Source organism: Octopus bimaculoides, chromosome 29 (genome assembly GCF_046866305.1).
Source record: "Octopus bimaculoides isolate indiv1 chromosome 29, ASM4686630v1, whole genome shotgun sequence".
NCBI lineage: Eukaryota > Metazoa > Mollusca > Cephalopoda > Octopoda > Octopodidae > Octopus > Octopus bimaculoides.
The window spans coordinates 18,214,120-18,230,341 of record NC_142956.1 but is presented as its reverse complement, the minus strand read 5'-3'; the positions used below and the strand labels follow the sequence as shown (position 1 = coordinate 18,230,341).

General features: G+C 36.8%; 2 protein-coding genes across 12 annotated transcripts in view; both read left to right on the top strand.

Moving 5' to 3' along the window:
* LOC128251244 (uncharacterized) overlaps positions 1–10,128 on the top strand; it is a 33,893-nt gene extending 23,765 nt beyond the window's left edge. For 3 of the 6 annotated variants that reach the window (XM_089344932.1, XM_089344934.1, XM_089344933.1), the window contains exons 20-27: positions 706–834; positions 1,487–1,636; positions 3,109–3,227; positions 4,370–4,493; positions 4,923–5,064; positions 6,017–6,089; positions 6,879–7,270; positions 9,581–10,128. In XM_089344932.1, coding sequence (XP_089201058.1) covers positions 706–834; positions 1,487–1,636; positions 3,109–3,227; positions 4,370–4,493; positions 4,923–5,064; positions 6,017–6,089; positions 6,879–7,270; positions 9,581–9,633 — 1,182 coding nt within the window. In that variant the 3' untranslated portion in view covers positions 9,634–10,128. The remainder of the gene's footprint in view (positions 1–705; positions 835–1,486; positions 1,637–3,108; positions 3,228–4,369; positions 4,494–4,922; positions 5,065–6,016; positions 6,090–6,878; positions 7,271–9,580) is intronic. The other 3 variants (XR_016238919.1, XR_016238920.1, XM_089344935.1) reach the window with 2 other exon arrangements.
* A 1,039-nt stretch (positions 10,129–11,167) lies between these two features.
* Positions 11,168–16,222, top strand: part of LOC106873847 (uncharacterized) — a 30,169-nt gene continuing 25,114 nt past the window's right edge. For 2 of the 6 annotated variants that reach the window (XR_016238917.1, XM_089344931.1), the window contains exons 1-2: positions 11,187–11,350; positions 15,882–16,083. Coding sequence is in view for 4 of the 6 variants with exons in the window: in XM_089344931.1 (XP_089201057.1) it covers positions 15,902–16,083 (182 nt within the window). In the remaining 2 variants the exon portion in view is untranslated. Of the gene's footprint in view, positions 11,351–12,052; positions 14,057–15,881; positions 16,084–16,222 lie in introns of those variants that run through there. The other 4 variants (XM_089344928.1, XR_016238918.1, XM_089344930.1 and 1 more) reach the window with 4 other exon arrangements.

The window sequence follows — 16,222 nt, the reverse complement described above, 5'->3', positions numbered from 1 at the left end:
TTGCAGAAATCACTGGTCCCAAGGTGCTATGCGGTGAGATTGAACACAGAATACGTTGATTACCAAGACACCTTCTTAAGTACAAGACTTACCAGTAGCCCTTAATTTTAACAAATTATATATGAAAGCAAATTATCCCTTCCTTAGAGCAAGGACAACCCACAGCTATGAACTTACATGTAATATATATTGTATTAACTCGCTGTGTGGAGGCGCAATGGCCCAGTGGTTAGGGCAGCGGACTCGCGGTCATAAGATCGCGGTTTCGATTCCCAGACCGGGCGTTGTGAGTGTTTATAGAGCGAAAACACCTAAAGCTCCACGAGGCTCCGACAGGGGATGGTGGTGAACCCTGCTGTACTCTTTCACCACAACTTTCTCTCACTCTTACTTCCTGTTTCTGTTGTGCCTGTAATTCAAAAGGGTCAGCCTTGTCACTCTATGTGTCACGCTGAATATCCCTGAGAACTACGTTAAGGGTACACGTGTCTGTGGAGTGCTCAGCGACTTGCACGTTAATTTCACGAGCAGGCTGTTCCGTTGATCGGGTCAACTGGAACCCCCGACGTCGTAAGCGACGGAGTGCCAACAACAACAACTGAGTAAGTCAAAAAAGTACAACTGTAACGTTTGGTCTCTTGCTTTAATGATATATCTAACTTTTCCACTGAATAACTTCGTTTATCTAACGACTTCTCTTTACAGTTAATACAAAATTCTAGTTCCCAAGCAATTACTAAAATTGGCAGTCGTATTATTGCTGCAAATATTCCTAACGTTAAAATAGCCGACCTTGATGAACCAGTTAAAATATCATTCAATGTAACAGGCCAGGTAATAGACTATATATTTTATTTATAACTGTTGTTAAACTGTTGTTGTAGCTTTCGTTTCATTGCAAGATCATACCACACTGTTCCCAAGAGAAACACGTACCACGGCAGCTACTACTACTACTACTACCACCACTACTACTACTACTACTACTACTATAATATGCGTGTTGGATATACGTTCTGTTTTTTTTTTTTTGGTGCTGTTTTTAGTATCACCAGTACATTGTTTTAATATATTCGTGTATTGCCAAAATCATTTGTGGTTGTAGATTTTAAATTTCATGAATTTCTTTGAAGTTTCATTTGGTGACCATTCTTGTTTTCCTTCATGCCATCCCTGTAGATCAATGCTGAAATATTCCAACCCTGAAATATATTTGTAGTTCATCTGATACGTCTATGATTACCCCATCCAATATCTCATGCTGATACAGTGTATATTATGAGACTATACATAGATTTATAAACGAGATAGAATGGCCACTTTAGCTACATTACAAACAGTGTTGTTGGCTTCTTAATGTCAATAGTAACTAAACATTTATAACCACTGTTTGTTCCGCTTTTTTGTTAGTTTAGCAATGATTCATTATATGTATTTTAATTATAAAGAAATTGATTAAAATATCAGAATTTAAATTGTTTTTCAGACTGCCACCAACCCACAATGTGTCTATTGGGATGACTCCCCTGGACAGAATCCCCACTGGTCATCAAAAGGCTGTAATACATCCAATGATGTATCTGGAGAGAACGTAGTTTGTTCTTGTAATCATCTTACAAGTTTTGCCTTACTAATGGTTAGTATCATTACGACAAATAATTAATTGCTCGTAAATTGGCAATTCTGTCAATGCATAAATAATTTCAACACGTATCAAACATAATTTTGGTGAATATTTTTGTAAATATTTTTGTAAATAGGCGCAGGTGTGGCTGTATGGTAAGTAGCTTGCTTACCAACCACATGGTTCTGGGTTCAGTCCCACTGCGTGGAATTCTTGGCCAAGTGTCTTCTACTATAGCCTCGGGCCGACCAAAGCCTTGTGAGTGGATTTGGTAGACGGAAACTGAAAGAAGCTCGTCGTATATATGTATATATATATATGTGTGTGTGTGTGTGTGTGTGTGTGTGTGTGTGTGTGTGTGTGTCTAGCATTGCTTGACAATCGATGCTGGTGTGTTTGCGTCCCCGTCACTTAGCGGTTCGGCAATAGAGTCGATAGAATAAGTACCAGGCTTACAAAGAATAAGTCCTGGGGTCGATTTGCTCGACTAAAAAGGCGGTGCTCCAGCATGGCCGCAGTCGAAAATGACTGAAACAAGTAAAAAAAAAAAATATGTGAGGTAGATATTTTGTAATAAGTCGCTGTTGTTCTTGTTGCTATGGCTGTCATTTATAACTTTAAACTCAGAATGGTGTCTACTAGGAGTACCCAGCTACCATTCTCAATTAAATGCATGCGGATTCCTCCAACAAAGATGCGAAGAGGCAGAGAGAATCAGTCATCTCTCCTTCATTTAAAATCTATTGTGTCGAAACTATCCGAATGGCAGTCTAAGTGATAGATACACGTTTCATGTATAGTGAAGGCGCGTGGCTTAATGGTTAGGGCATTCGACTCACGATCGTAAGGTCGTGAGTTCGGATCCCGGTGACGCATTGTGTCCTTGAGCAAGACACTTTATTTCACGTTGCTCCAGTCCACTCAGCTGGCAAAAATGAGTAGTACCTGTATTTCAAAGGGCCGGCCTTATCACACTCTGTGTAACGCTGAATCTCCCTGAGAACTACGTTAAGGGTACAAGCGTCTGTGGATTGCTCAGCCACTTGCACGTTAATTTCACGAGCAAGCTGTTCCGTTGATCGTATCATCTGCGACCCTCGTCGTCGTAACCGACGGAGTGCTCCTTAGATTTCATATACAATAGATCTCCATGGTACAATAAACATGCTTGCAGCTTAGATATTACGCTCTTGGTCTCTTCATGATTTTGTTTCAAGATCTCTCCTCTCATTCGCCTGAAACGTTTGTGTCAATAATGCACATGTATTCATTATTTATCAGTTTTACAACACCTCTGCTGCCCATAGAAATAAAAACATACTCCTATTTATACGACTAACGTATTCCTATAAAACACACTCCTAGTAGAAAATTGCTCCCGCCTGTCTGAACATTCATAATTTATAAAACTATTGACTAGTATATAAACAAAGGAAGAGGAGGAGGAGGAGGAGTTAATACAGTGTTGCTTTCTACTATTGCAGGATGCCCACCAGAAAGGAAAGAAAACGAATAGTCGACTTTTATCTATTATTTCCAACGTTGGCTGTGGAATATCATTTGTCTGTCTCATTCTGACAGTAATAATCCATGCTTATTTCAAGTAAGCATTTCAATTTCTATTTTCTTTATAGACTGTTCAAATACGAAGAAACGATATCCATCAATTTTGGGCGTCTCTCACAGAGTAGTAAGCTTGATATCTGATTGATGTCTGCTGGAAAATGATGGATGTGAAGAGAATTCCAGAATGTTGTAAATTTAATGAAGGATTGACGATTGCTTTAGCGCAGAATTTTGTAACTCACAGTAAGGATGACATAAGAAACAGAGAGGGAGAGAATGAGGGATGTCCTGTATGTTAATTCAGAAAAGCGTAGTCTTTACTATAACTACTATATCGGTCCCTACCTTGGTTATATAGTATGTCTGTAAGCGAGTAGAAGTGGATTGACAACAAAACATCCAGATAGACGATACAGAGAAAACAAGGACAGGTCATTTGGAGTTTCCTTTCATCAGTCGAGATCCAGATTATCCTTGCAATTTCGGCTGGTTATACTCGATATTGCTCCAATCTGGCCAGCCCCAAGGAAAAACTAAGCTAAGAGCATTAGATTCCTTGGAAGAAAGCAGCGAATGTATACAAAAACAAGGAAGGAAAAATACGAACAATTTTACGCAATTACAATAAAAATAACAGGACATAACAACAGATATATGTATATGTATATAAACACACACACACACACACACACACACACACACACACACACACACACACACACACACACACACATATATATATATATATATATATATATATATATATATATATATATATATATATAATGCAAGAGAGTTAGGGGTTGAGTATTCAACCCACTAAGGGATAGTATCTATCCAATATTGTGTTGGGAGGGTACCCAATTATTGTTACACTAGTGTTATACCAAGTGTAATAAGTGGGAGCGGGTAAAAGGGGGGTTGTTTTACCCTAAATTTATATATCAATTAGAAAATGGAGGATAATATGCTGAACCCAACGACTTGCAGACAGTGTATCCCGTTGAATTCATTAACTTAATTTGTAACTAAAGTGACAAAAAACCACAAAGTACAAGTGTCTGTCATAAACCGACGGAGTGCTCCTTTAATTATTAATTTTTTGTGCATTGTGAAAATTCTTTTAGGTTTATATCATTTAAATGCAATATTATTCTTTCTTTTTTTTTATTAATTCAGAAATCTATGGAAATTAATAGCTTCAAAGATTTTAGTAAACTTGTGCATTTCTTTAGCTGTCACTTATTTAATCTTTCTTGTTGGATTCCAAGAGTATAGTACAAAACTAACAGCTGTTTGTAAGGTAAGTGAAAACTCATTTAAACCAGTAAATATTTCATTTTATAATAAACCTTACGAACAACAATCTATTATTTTAAATAGATTTCATCCAGTAAGAGCGCAGGCTATAAGCTCTTTCCAAATACTTCCAACATCTCTAAATATTACATTCAATGTTTGCGTTGCTCGACTTTGCATTTTTCCATTTAGCCAGTGACGGCCAGTGGTTAGTGTAAATTAATTTCACGAGCAGGCTGTTCCGTTGATCGGATCAACTGGAACCCTCTACGTCGTAAGCGACGGAGTGCCAACAACATACTGGGTTCAATAATACAAAATATCATTCAAAATCTGATATCTCAACCCCACCCCGACAAAATATATATTCGAAGCCATGCTTCAATGTCAGATATCATTAATATCATTGTTGTTGTTGTTGTTGTTGTTGTAGGCAATGGCTGCTCTGTTACACTACTCCCTCTTGTCATCTTTCATGTGGATGAGTGTAGAAGCGCTCCATATTTATCTAGGCCTGTTTGTATTCAAAACCATTCGGTCATCATTTATCAAGAGGAGTTCAATTTTGGTCTGGGGTATGTATAATGGTTTGCTCTCATTTTATCGCTAATTTTACCTCTTCCTCTCTATATATATATCTGTCTCTCTGTCTGTCTGTTAGTCTCTCTCTCTCTTTCGGTTTGTCTCTCTCTGTGTCTGTTTGTCTCTCTCTGTCTGTTTGTCTCTCTCTGTTTGTTTGTCTCTCTCTATCTCTCTCTGTTTCTCTCCCTCTACCTGTCTCTCTCTCTATCTCTCTCTGTTTCTCTCCCTCTACCTGTCTCTCTCTCTCTCACACTCACACACACACACACACACACACACACACACACACACACACACACACACACACATTCTCTCTCTCTCTCACGCACACATACATTTTACCTCTCTCTCTCTCTCTCTCCCACGAACACACATACATTCTCCCTCTCTCTCACGCGCACACACATTCTCTCACCTCTCTCTCTCTCTCTGTATCTATCTATGTAGCCATTTATTTATCTCAAATATATATTGTCTGTGTTAAAGTTTTATAGTTGAGAATTTCCTGATGGGAAAATGTTCGTTTATTAATTTCATTGAACAAAAAATGGTAAAAGAAAGAATTGACTTTCATGGGATTTGAACCCTGCATGATAAACTAAACACTTTAAATCAGGTCTTTTGGAATTCTTTAAACGAGTGTAACCCAGTAAGTGTTCAGTTCATTTTTCTCCATTATTTCGTTATAATGTTAGAGAAAGTATCGGCAATCCCACTGAAACATATAGTTGATTGAAGAATCGAAGTTCTATGTTAGTCGTAACTATTTCTAGAAGCCAAAGGAAAAAACGGCAAAGAGTGACTGTGTGAGATACGAAATAAAATATTGATTTCTTTTGGACAAGACATAATCAACTACATCTATTCAAATATCATATATTCATTATTATAAATTTTCATTAACATCTACATATGCTTATTCATTTCTGTAAATATCGTTGTCAGGTATTCCTGCTGTCATTGTCACAATTACTCTGGCAATTAATAATACAAACAATTACAACAGAGTTGAACATGTGTAAGTGTTTATGTATGTTAATACCCTAATTTTATGTTGTCTTCACAATTAATATTGCTAGCTTTATTTACGCGTTGAATACACGTAAAAATGTGCAGCTTTTGCAGAGGCACTAAAGATAGAGTCGGTGGGGTCAAAGACGACAGTTAACCCCCAATAGCCTAATTCCTACCTCATTAGCCAAACACTGCTATCAGCTGCAAAAAACTGATAACAACAGTTGAGATACGGGAAGCCTTGAGAGATTATACGTAGTTTTTTAAACTTTAGGGTAGTAATCCTAATAAGGAGAGACGTGAACATGGGCGAGACAACGCAATTCAAAATCCCCGGCCCATTGTTGTTGTTGTTGCTACTCCGTCGCTTACGACGTCGAGGGTTCCAGTTGATCCGATCAACGGAACAGCCTGCTCGTGAAATTAACGTGCAAGTCGCTGAGCACTCCACAGACACGTGTACCCTTAACGTAGTTCTCGGGGATATTCAGCGTGACACAGTGTGACAAGGCTGGCCCTTTGAAATACAGGTGCAACAGGAAGAAAGAGTGAGAGAAAGTTGTGGTGAAAGAGAACAGCAGGGTTCGCCACCATCCCCTGCCGGAGCCTCGTGGAGCATTAGGTGTTTTCGCTCAATAAACACTCACAACGCCCGATCTGGGAATCGAAACCGCGATCCTATGACCGCGAGTCCGCTGCCATAACCACTGGACCATTGCGCCTCCACCCTCGGCCCATAATACTTCTCAATACAGAACACAGAGTTAAATGATTAATTTTCTATTTCTTTTAGTTGTTGGTTATCCAACGCAGCTTTCTATGCTGCTCTCCTGGCTCCCGTCGTGATAATTCTATTCTTCAACCTGGTGATATTTGTTTGCGTTATGTGGCGTGTTAACTCAATGCGAAATGACAAGCAAGCTGAACACAAAACAAAGAAAGTGCGTGTTTTTGGCATCCTTGGATTGTGTGTCCTTCTTGGATTCCCCTGGATCTTAGCATTCTTCGCTTTTGGTGAAGCTGCTGAAGCGTTTCAGTTTCTCTTTGCCATCTTCAATACCCTTCAAGGAATGTTCATCTTCATGTGTTACTGTATATACAAAAAAGATACCAGGGATGTCGTTTGCCTGTTCGTATGTAAACGAAAAACAGGGGATCCTATGGAAGCTCGGCAGTTTTTCAAAAGTAAGTATAATTCGGTGATTCTTATTCCTACCGCCACAAAAACTAATATTGTCATGATGGAAATGATCACAAACAAAACTTCCACCAACTCCATCACACATAGGATAGACATCGTCACCAATATCAACTCCCCTCTCATCATCAACATCATCGTCATCATCATTACCACAAGTATATATTCTCTCTGTGTCTATATGTAGTCTATATATACATACATACATACAGACACACACACACACACACACACACACACACACACACACACACACACACATATATATATATATATATATATATATATATATATATATATATATATATATATATATATACACATACATGCGTGTGTGTGTCTCATATACATATGGGTGTATGTGTATATATATATATCCACTACATTCCTCCATGGCTAGATTTAATTTGCGTATACAAATTTAATCTGCGGTCCATGGGATGAGCCGTTCTAACGATGCGTCCTGCCCAAGATCGTCGAAACGCCGGTGTTAAAACGTGGGTAGCTGATGAAGTAGAATTTTCTCTATGTGGCTTGTGTGTTTTCTCGTCTACGTTTGTTTGCAATGTCCTGTACCCAGATATGCACCTATACATACAGGTGGATGTCGGTATGCACATACCTGTACGTATATATGCATATACTCATTTACTATTTGTTTATATATATATATATATATATATATATATATATATATATATATATATATATATATATATGTATATATATATATATGTATATATATATATATGCATATATATATATATATGTATATATATATATATGTCTGTGTGTGTATATGCATGTATGTATAGAGTATATGTACATAGTTATGTGTGTGTGTGTGTGTGTGTGTGTGTGTGTGTGTGTGTGTGTGTGTCTGTGTGTCTGTGTATATATGTGTGTGTGTGCGCGTGCGTGTTTGTGTGGGCTCGTGTGAGTGCATGTGCGTGTGTGCTTGTGTGTAGTAAACAATGAAGGAATGATAGTTCAAAACATCACTTCACATGTTTGAGTAACCTGATTATTTATCTCTAATACAATACGTATTACATATCGCATTGTGTAAATCCACATTATAGCAAAAGCAACATATTTCCTCGAATGATATTCAGTCAGCCGGCGAAATACTATCCAATGTACGAAGACGGACATATTTATGAACAAACAAAACGAAATAGGAATTTTCAAAGTTGGATGAAGAGATTAAAACCTGGGATCAATCAAGCTGCATGATTCAAAAACTAGTAAGTTAATATATGTAGACGTAGGAGTGGCTGTGTGGTAAGTAGCTTGCTTACCAACCACATGGTCCCGGGTTCAGTGCCACTGCGTGGCACCTTCGGCAAGTGTCTTCTACTATAGCCTCGGACCGACCAAAGCCTTGTGAGTGGATTTGGTAGACGGAAACTGAAAGAAGCCCGTCGTATATATGTATATATATATATATATGTATGTGTGTATGTGTTTGTGTGTCTGTGTTTGTCAACCGATGCTGGTGTGTTTATGTCCCCGTAACTTAGCGGTTCGGCAATAGAGACCGATAGAATAAGTACTAGGCTTCCAAAGAATAAGTCCTGGGGTCGATTTGCTCAACTAAAGGCGGTGCTCCAGCATGGCCACAGTCAAAAGACTGAAACAAGTAAAAAAAAAATGCGTATGGAATTTAGTTTGTGGGTATTTGATGGTCATTTGATGCCTTGTAATAAACAATACAGCTATTGCCAAAGTAAGGCAACCAGCTTCCAAAGTGACTGGCACCAAGACGAGTACCAGAATACGTCTGTTCTTAAGGTAACTGATCAGAAATACAATTCATAGCTTTACGTGGCAAATATGAAATATATCGTACATGTCCATGTATACACACATATATGCCAAATAAATACTCATTTAGCAGTGTAGAATTTTAAACCACAAATGCAGAATGAATAAATATACATACAGCTATAGGCCAACGTAAAGTATATACACAACCATGCAAACCTTTAACTGAATAGAGCTAAAGTGTTCATCTTTTTTATATAAAGTTGCCCGGTTTTTCTGGAAAATATTCCTGAACCAATATTTACTAATATCTTACAACGTACTCCCGAAAATTATTATTGCCTGTGAGTGTAATTACTCTTTTCAACATAAACCTTGGTGTTCATCCCTACTTCTTCTGTAGTAACATTATTTTCTCTTGTGAGAAAAGAGTTGATGACAATTGTTGTTATGTATAAAATTTAAGGACTGTGAACTATTGAGTCTAAAAATTAACATATATGTATATAGTTTTCTCATTATGTTTCCAGGTTCAATCTCCAATCATGAAACAGAATGTAAAAAAGCAGAAACGAACGCATAAATGAAAATGAAGAAAATGTCTTCAAGAGAAGTCTTTGATTTTAGTTTACGTCAAAAAATGTTCTTATATTACATTAAACTCAGTAAATATATTCTAGCGGCCAATTTCATACTTATATTTTTGCTTTCTCAGATAATCTATAGTATACATGTGAGTGAGTGTGTGTGCGTGTGTGAGTGTGTCTTCAAGAGTCGCCTTAGATCATATTTTGCCTCAATTTTTCTTCTTATATTACATGAAGCACACTTTTATATAACGTCGCTTTATTTTTTGCCTATTGATATAACGTTGCGCAACATAGAGACTCTATAATCTGAAATAATGTAATTTTAAACGAGGCTAGGTGCATGACTATTGCCTGAAACGTAAAATATCTGAAGATATTCTGAAAATTATAATCCCTCCATATTTTCCGGCTGTAAAATTCACTGTTGGCTTCTCTTGCAATGTAATATTTTAATTTTTATGAATAAAGTGGTTTTTTTCTTACCTAAACTTTTCGTAAACTGAGTTTAATCTATAATAATGATGATGATAATGATGATGATGATGATAATGATTTTTTTTTCATAATAATAATAATCATTATAATGATAATAATTATAATGATCATAATAATAAAACTAAAACCAAATCAAACACCACGACATGCAGGAAAAGACAAAAAGAGAGTACTTACGGTGAGTGAGATAAGTATTGGCTTCAAAGCGAAAACGCCTAAAGCTCCACGAGGCTCCGGCAGGGGATGGTGGCGAACCCTGCTGTACTCTTCCACCACAACTTTCTCTCTCACTCTTACTTCCTGTTTCTGTTGTGCCTGTATTTCAAAGGGCCAGCCTTGTCACACTGTGTCACGCTGAATATCCCCGAGAACTACGTTAAGGGTACACGTGTCTGTGGAGTGCTCAGCCACTTGCACGTTAATTTCACGAGCAGGCTGTTCCGTTGATCGGATCAACTGGAACCCTCAACGTCGTAAGCGACGGAGTGCTAACACACACACGGTGCTCATAGGTAATTTTGGAGCGTTGATTCCGAATCTGCAGTTATCTTTACTCTAGCACGTCACGTTTTTGCGCAAGAAATTAATTACAGAAACGTCTTTCTCGGACTAGGAGAGACAGTGAAATGTCAAGAACACCTTTCTGTAGTGGAGTAATAGATATTATATGCGGAGGTATTTTGGGGTAACATTCTAATGTCGGTAAGGACACGGCGTCTTTTAATAGAATTGATGTTGTAAGCGATGCATAAGTGAATATATTGCTCTTGTAGTGCTGACTGGGACATGAAAGAGCTTGACCACTTCGTATTCAAAATAGTGTAATCAGCAAACAATGTAGAAGATGGAAGAGTATCGTTCAGCCATTTTTCAGAACCATTCAAGATTTTTGCTCATATATATATAATGCAGTTGGCTACACAAATATTCATGGTAAAGAGGTAGTAAACGGATGTATTTTCCAGATAACATACGTTATCCAATAACATACAACCATAGGAGATACTGCCGTGTGACGTTGAAAAACAAAACACTTAGAGAGGAATTATACACAGTTGGCTGTGTATTCGGTATGTTCATCGGATACAGCTGCAATTTTAGACAATAAACTTATATGAGGAGAGAGAACAAGCGAATCAGCGTCAAGTGTTTAAACTGTATACAAATATTGAAAAACTTACAATTGTAGTGATATTTGGAGCCGGCATTAAAGAGGTAAGCCAATTCTGTTACCTTGCTTTCATGATTAAAATCTTAAATGCATTCACAGATGTACATAGATATATATGATTTATTAATCTATAAATCTCTGTTTTTACGCCTCTCTCTTTCTCACCACATATATATGCCTATCTCTCGGTCTCTCTCTCTCTCTCTCTCTCTCTCTCTCTCTCTGTGTATATATATATGTATATATATATATATATATATATATATATATATATATATATATGTATATATATATATATATATATATATATATATATATAATATATATATATATATATATATATATATATATATATATATATATATATATATATATATATATATGTATGTATACATAAATACATACATACACACACACAGTCTGCTTCTACCTGAATACATAGTTTTTTTTTTTTCATTTTATATCAGGTCTTGTATGTTTCCTTTGTTGTTTATCGTATTTCGTTCGTTGTTTACTAGTCTTTTTTTCTCAACCTCACGTTCATATATCACATTGTTCTAGATCAGGGGTGGGCAACTTTCCGTCAATTGTGGGCCCTCATCGTATCATTTCCAAGTGGGAGAGAGGACCGCATGATACAACACATATGCATGAAATATTACTTGCCGACTTTACACTAAATTTTTTGCAGTTCTTCTTAATTTCATTTATCTTAGCATGAAATTTTCTTTGTTTCAGTATGAAATTAGTAATCCAAAAATTCGACGAGAGCCGTACAATAACATTCGAGGGCCGCAGTTTACCCATGCATACTCTAGATCTTGAATCCTTGGCTACATTCCCGCTTTCCCTCCAACTCCACCTAAGTCACAGCTCTTCATTTGTCTTTATACAGATATTACCATACATTCAGAGACTGCTTTCACAATTTGACACCAGAGAAGTAGTTTCGGGTGGTGGGGAATAAGTCCGTTACATAGCCTACAGTGCACAAGTGGCCCTTATTTTATCGACCTTGAAACAAGGACAGGTAATGTCGACCTCGGCAGTGTTAAAGATAACCACAAAATGTCACCGAGCAATTTGCCTGCCACGTTAAAGATTCTGCAATATTAGTCTTGGTCTTTAACTAAATGAGTCACCTTTCTCATCTCCATCTTCAGCAGAAAACAATCGTCTCTTCAAACATTAGATATATTTAATTTTACTATTATGTATGTGAATTTCTCCTTCGAAATTCTTGCCATTTAACGGCATCACATTCTTTGGACGGACGACAACTGGTCGCTTGCGTCTTTCAGTGATGGAAAAGAGTTCAACAGACGTTGTTATCAATTCTCTATTCTCTTACAGAAATCTATACGGTAATAAGATCTCGAAAATTGGAAAAGAGTCATTTGTAAATCTTCACAAATTAGAGATTCTGTAAGTCAGATCGATCTTGCTGATGTCATTTCTTGACTGTATATTTCTAAATAATTAATGTCTTCCTATCTTTCTTTGTTAACATTTTACCCTTCTCTAACATACATAAGTGGAGGCGCAATGGCCCAGTGGTTAGGGCAGCGGACTCGCGGTCATAGGATCGCAGTTTCGATTCCCAGACCGGGTGTTGTGAGTGTTTATTGAGCGAAAACACCTAAAGCTCCACGAGGCTCCGGCAGACGATGGTGGCCAACCCTGCTGTACTCTTCCACCACAACTTTCTCTCACTCTTACTTCCTGTTTCTGTTGTGCCTGTAATTCAAAGGGTCAGCCTTGTCACGCTGAATATCCCCGAGAACTACGTTAAGGGTACACGTGTCTGTGGAGTGCTCAGCCACTTGCACGTTAATTTCACGAGCAGGCTGTCGTAAGCGACGAAGTTCCAAGGAGGAGGACGAGTGCCAACAAGCTCATTGTTCAGGTTTTAGCTTGTAACGTGAGTTTTCGGAAAAACCGTTCCTTATCCAAAAGGCTTACTTCGACGATCGTTCGAAATGTTTTCACCGCTATATTTACACGCAAAGGATACACACACACTTATACACACTGATTTAGTTATGTCTTTTTAATTCACAAGATCACTTCTAAACTGCCTTGTACATTAGCAATTGAAATCTAGAATTTCCCTGGGTTGTCCATTGCCTTACGTTTGCCGAAGCTAAAAGACAGAGTGAAGAGAGAGGATGTTACCAATTCTAGACCTAATATTTATTGACCAATACTCTGGAAATTATTAATCTGTTTCATAGAAGAAGTATATAATTTTCTGGAACATGAAAATCTATTGGCAGTGGAGCAAAAAAAAGATGTAGAAAGAAATCAAAGGGAATTGCTATATATAGATAGACAAATATGAGAATGAAAGAAGAATTTATCTGGTAGATGGATAGGTTGATGGAAGGTTTACGTCAATGTCTCCTCACACAGCTGACTGTAGGTGTGTTTGAGGACGCTCGTAATTCATTGAAGTATAGACAAGTTTTGGAAAATTCATTCCAATGACAAAGACAATTAGAATACCAATAGAAAAACTAACATGGCACTTGACATGCACAGGAGATCCTGTCGTTGATGTTGGAAAACAAAACACTTAGAGAGTAATTACCATTGGGCACTGTATGCAGTATGCTTATCGGATACAGCTGCAATTTTAGAGAGTAGTCTTGCATGAAGAAGAGGAGGCGAATCTGTGTTATGCGTTTAAAATGTATATGAATATTGAAAAGATTACATTTGAAGTTATATTTGGATCCGACATTATAGAGGTAAGTCAGTTTTTTTTTTTGTTACTTTTCTGTTAAGATTTAACATCTAAATACACACACACACACATACACAGACACATAATCACACACACACACATGTGATCTAGTAACCTGAATGTTTCTCACTCCCTCACTTCGTCTCTATATTTCTACCTATTGACATATAATTAATACACATGTACGTATATATACAAATATAAATAATGAAACATATGTATGTGCTTCTCTCTCTCTCTCTCTCTCTCTCTCTCTCTCTCTCTCTCTCTCTCTCTCTCTCTATCTCTTTCTCTGTCTCTCTGTCCCTCTCTCTTTCTCTCTCTCTCTATATATATATATAATAAGTATTTCATATTAATTCATTTGGTACTTATTGTTGGTTGAGATATATATATCTAATTATTGTTCTACTTACGATCTGACGAGTAGCTATATTTTTGAATAGAATTTATTTTCGATAATTTCAATTGATTTTAATCGATTTAAATTTCTTTTCTATTTGAAAATTAGTTATGAAACACGTGTAATCTTTTTATTATATTTATCTTATGATATTGACTTTACTTTATATTATACTCATTTATTGTGCTTTTAATTATTAATTTTTCTATATGTGATAGTGGATTTTCATCAATGAGTTCTTGAAACTTAGTTATTTTCCCTAAAACTATATATTATATATATATATATATATATATATATATATATATATATATATATATATATATATATATATATATATATATATATATATATATATATACACGCATACACACACACAGAGTCTGTTTGCATATATAGCCCTTTCATTTTTTTCTTATCGCTTGGCATTCTTTCTTTGCGTTGCTTTTTGTTATTTCTCCCCAACTCTATAAATAAAAACGAAAAGGTGAATGATACAAGACCACCACCGGGTTTCGCATCTAGCGGCATACCAATAGCAGTCACAAGAGCAGACACAATCGCAACGATTTGTTTAGCCCCTTGTGGGTCCTTTGTGGGCCCCTTGTGTGTCCCTTGTGGGCCCCTTGTGGGCAATAAGGAAATAAGGATTATATACCGTTGAAATGTGGTCCGGCTGACATTTTGCGAGAACAAATAACTTTAGCTTTGACGTACTCTATCGAGGGAAAGGTTTTCTCTACCAAAGTAAAATGAAAAATCACCAGATACAGTATTAAAAGCTGTTAACGAAATTGGTGATGAGTATTTACGCTTGTCTATAGGCTCTGGCTACTACTGTTAGGCAGTACATGAATGACATTCAAGAAGTAAACAAGACTGAAACAACAAAGAAAGTTCCATCATGTGTGGTGACGACAGAGAAAAAATACGTTTACACAAGCAGAGCGTAATAAAAAAGGAGATAGAAATGATGTTTGGAGACAGCAAAAGGAGGATACCCCACTTGCAAACTGATAACCCTCAAGAAGGAGCTAAAAACAGTCAGGGAAAAACTCCGACATCAAAAGAGAATAACCAAGAGAAGAACAATAAGCAAAAAAAATTAACCGGAACCAGGCAGGAGTATGCAGAGATATGAGAGGAGGAGCTATGAATATCACGGAAGCTCCTTCACGAGAAGACATAGACTCCTTCGAGAGGAAAATCTGGAGTGAAGAGTAGGATTTTAACCAAGATGCTCTGGGAGTTAGTAAGCCGGCTATTGCTCCATGATAAACTGCTTTGATGATCGATGTTACTATCGTCTGGAATCTTTCTGTTATCATATCCATGCAGTCTTCTCAAATAGGCTCATCTTTTCTCAGCAATATGAATGAAATAATATCGATGTGTCTGATATTTCGTATTTTTCCTTATTTTACAGATTAATCTACGCCAGAAAATATGCCCAGTCAAAGATATCAAGTAATACTAACATTTTTGCTGATATTATACATGAGGTTATCTTTTGAGATACGTGCAGACATTTTTTGTATGTGTACATGTAATGGTTCTGAGCATGTAAATTGTTCAAATCTCAACCTGACATCGGTTCCAAAGTACTTTCTTCCGAATGTTAAATATATGTAAGTAGTAGACAACTTTTAGATATTTTCCACTTTCAGTGTTTTAAACGCTCATTGGTTATGTTCTCAGCCAATACCTTACGGTGTAAATCTCACAGCTTTAAACACCATGTTATGTTATAGTAAAAGAAGTCGATAT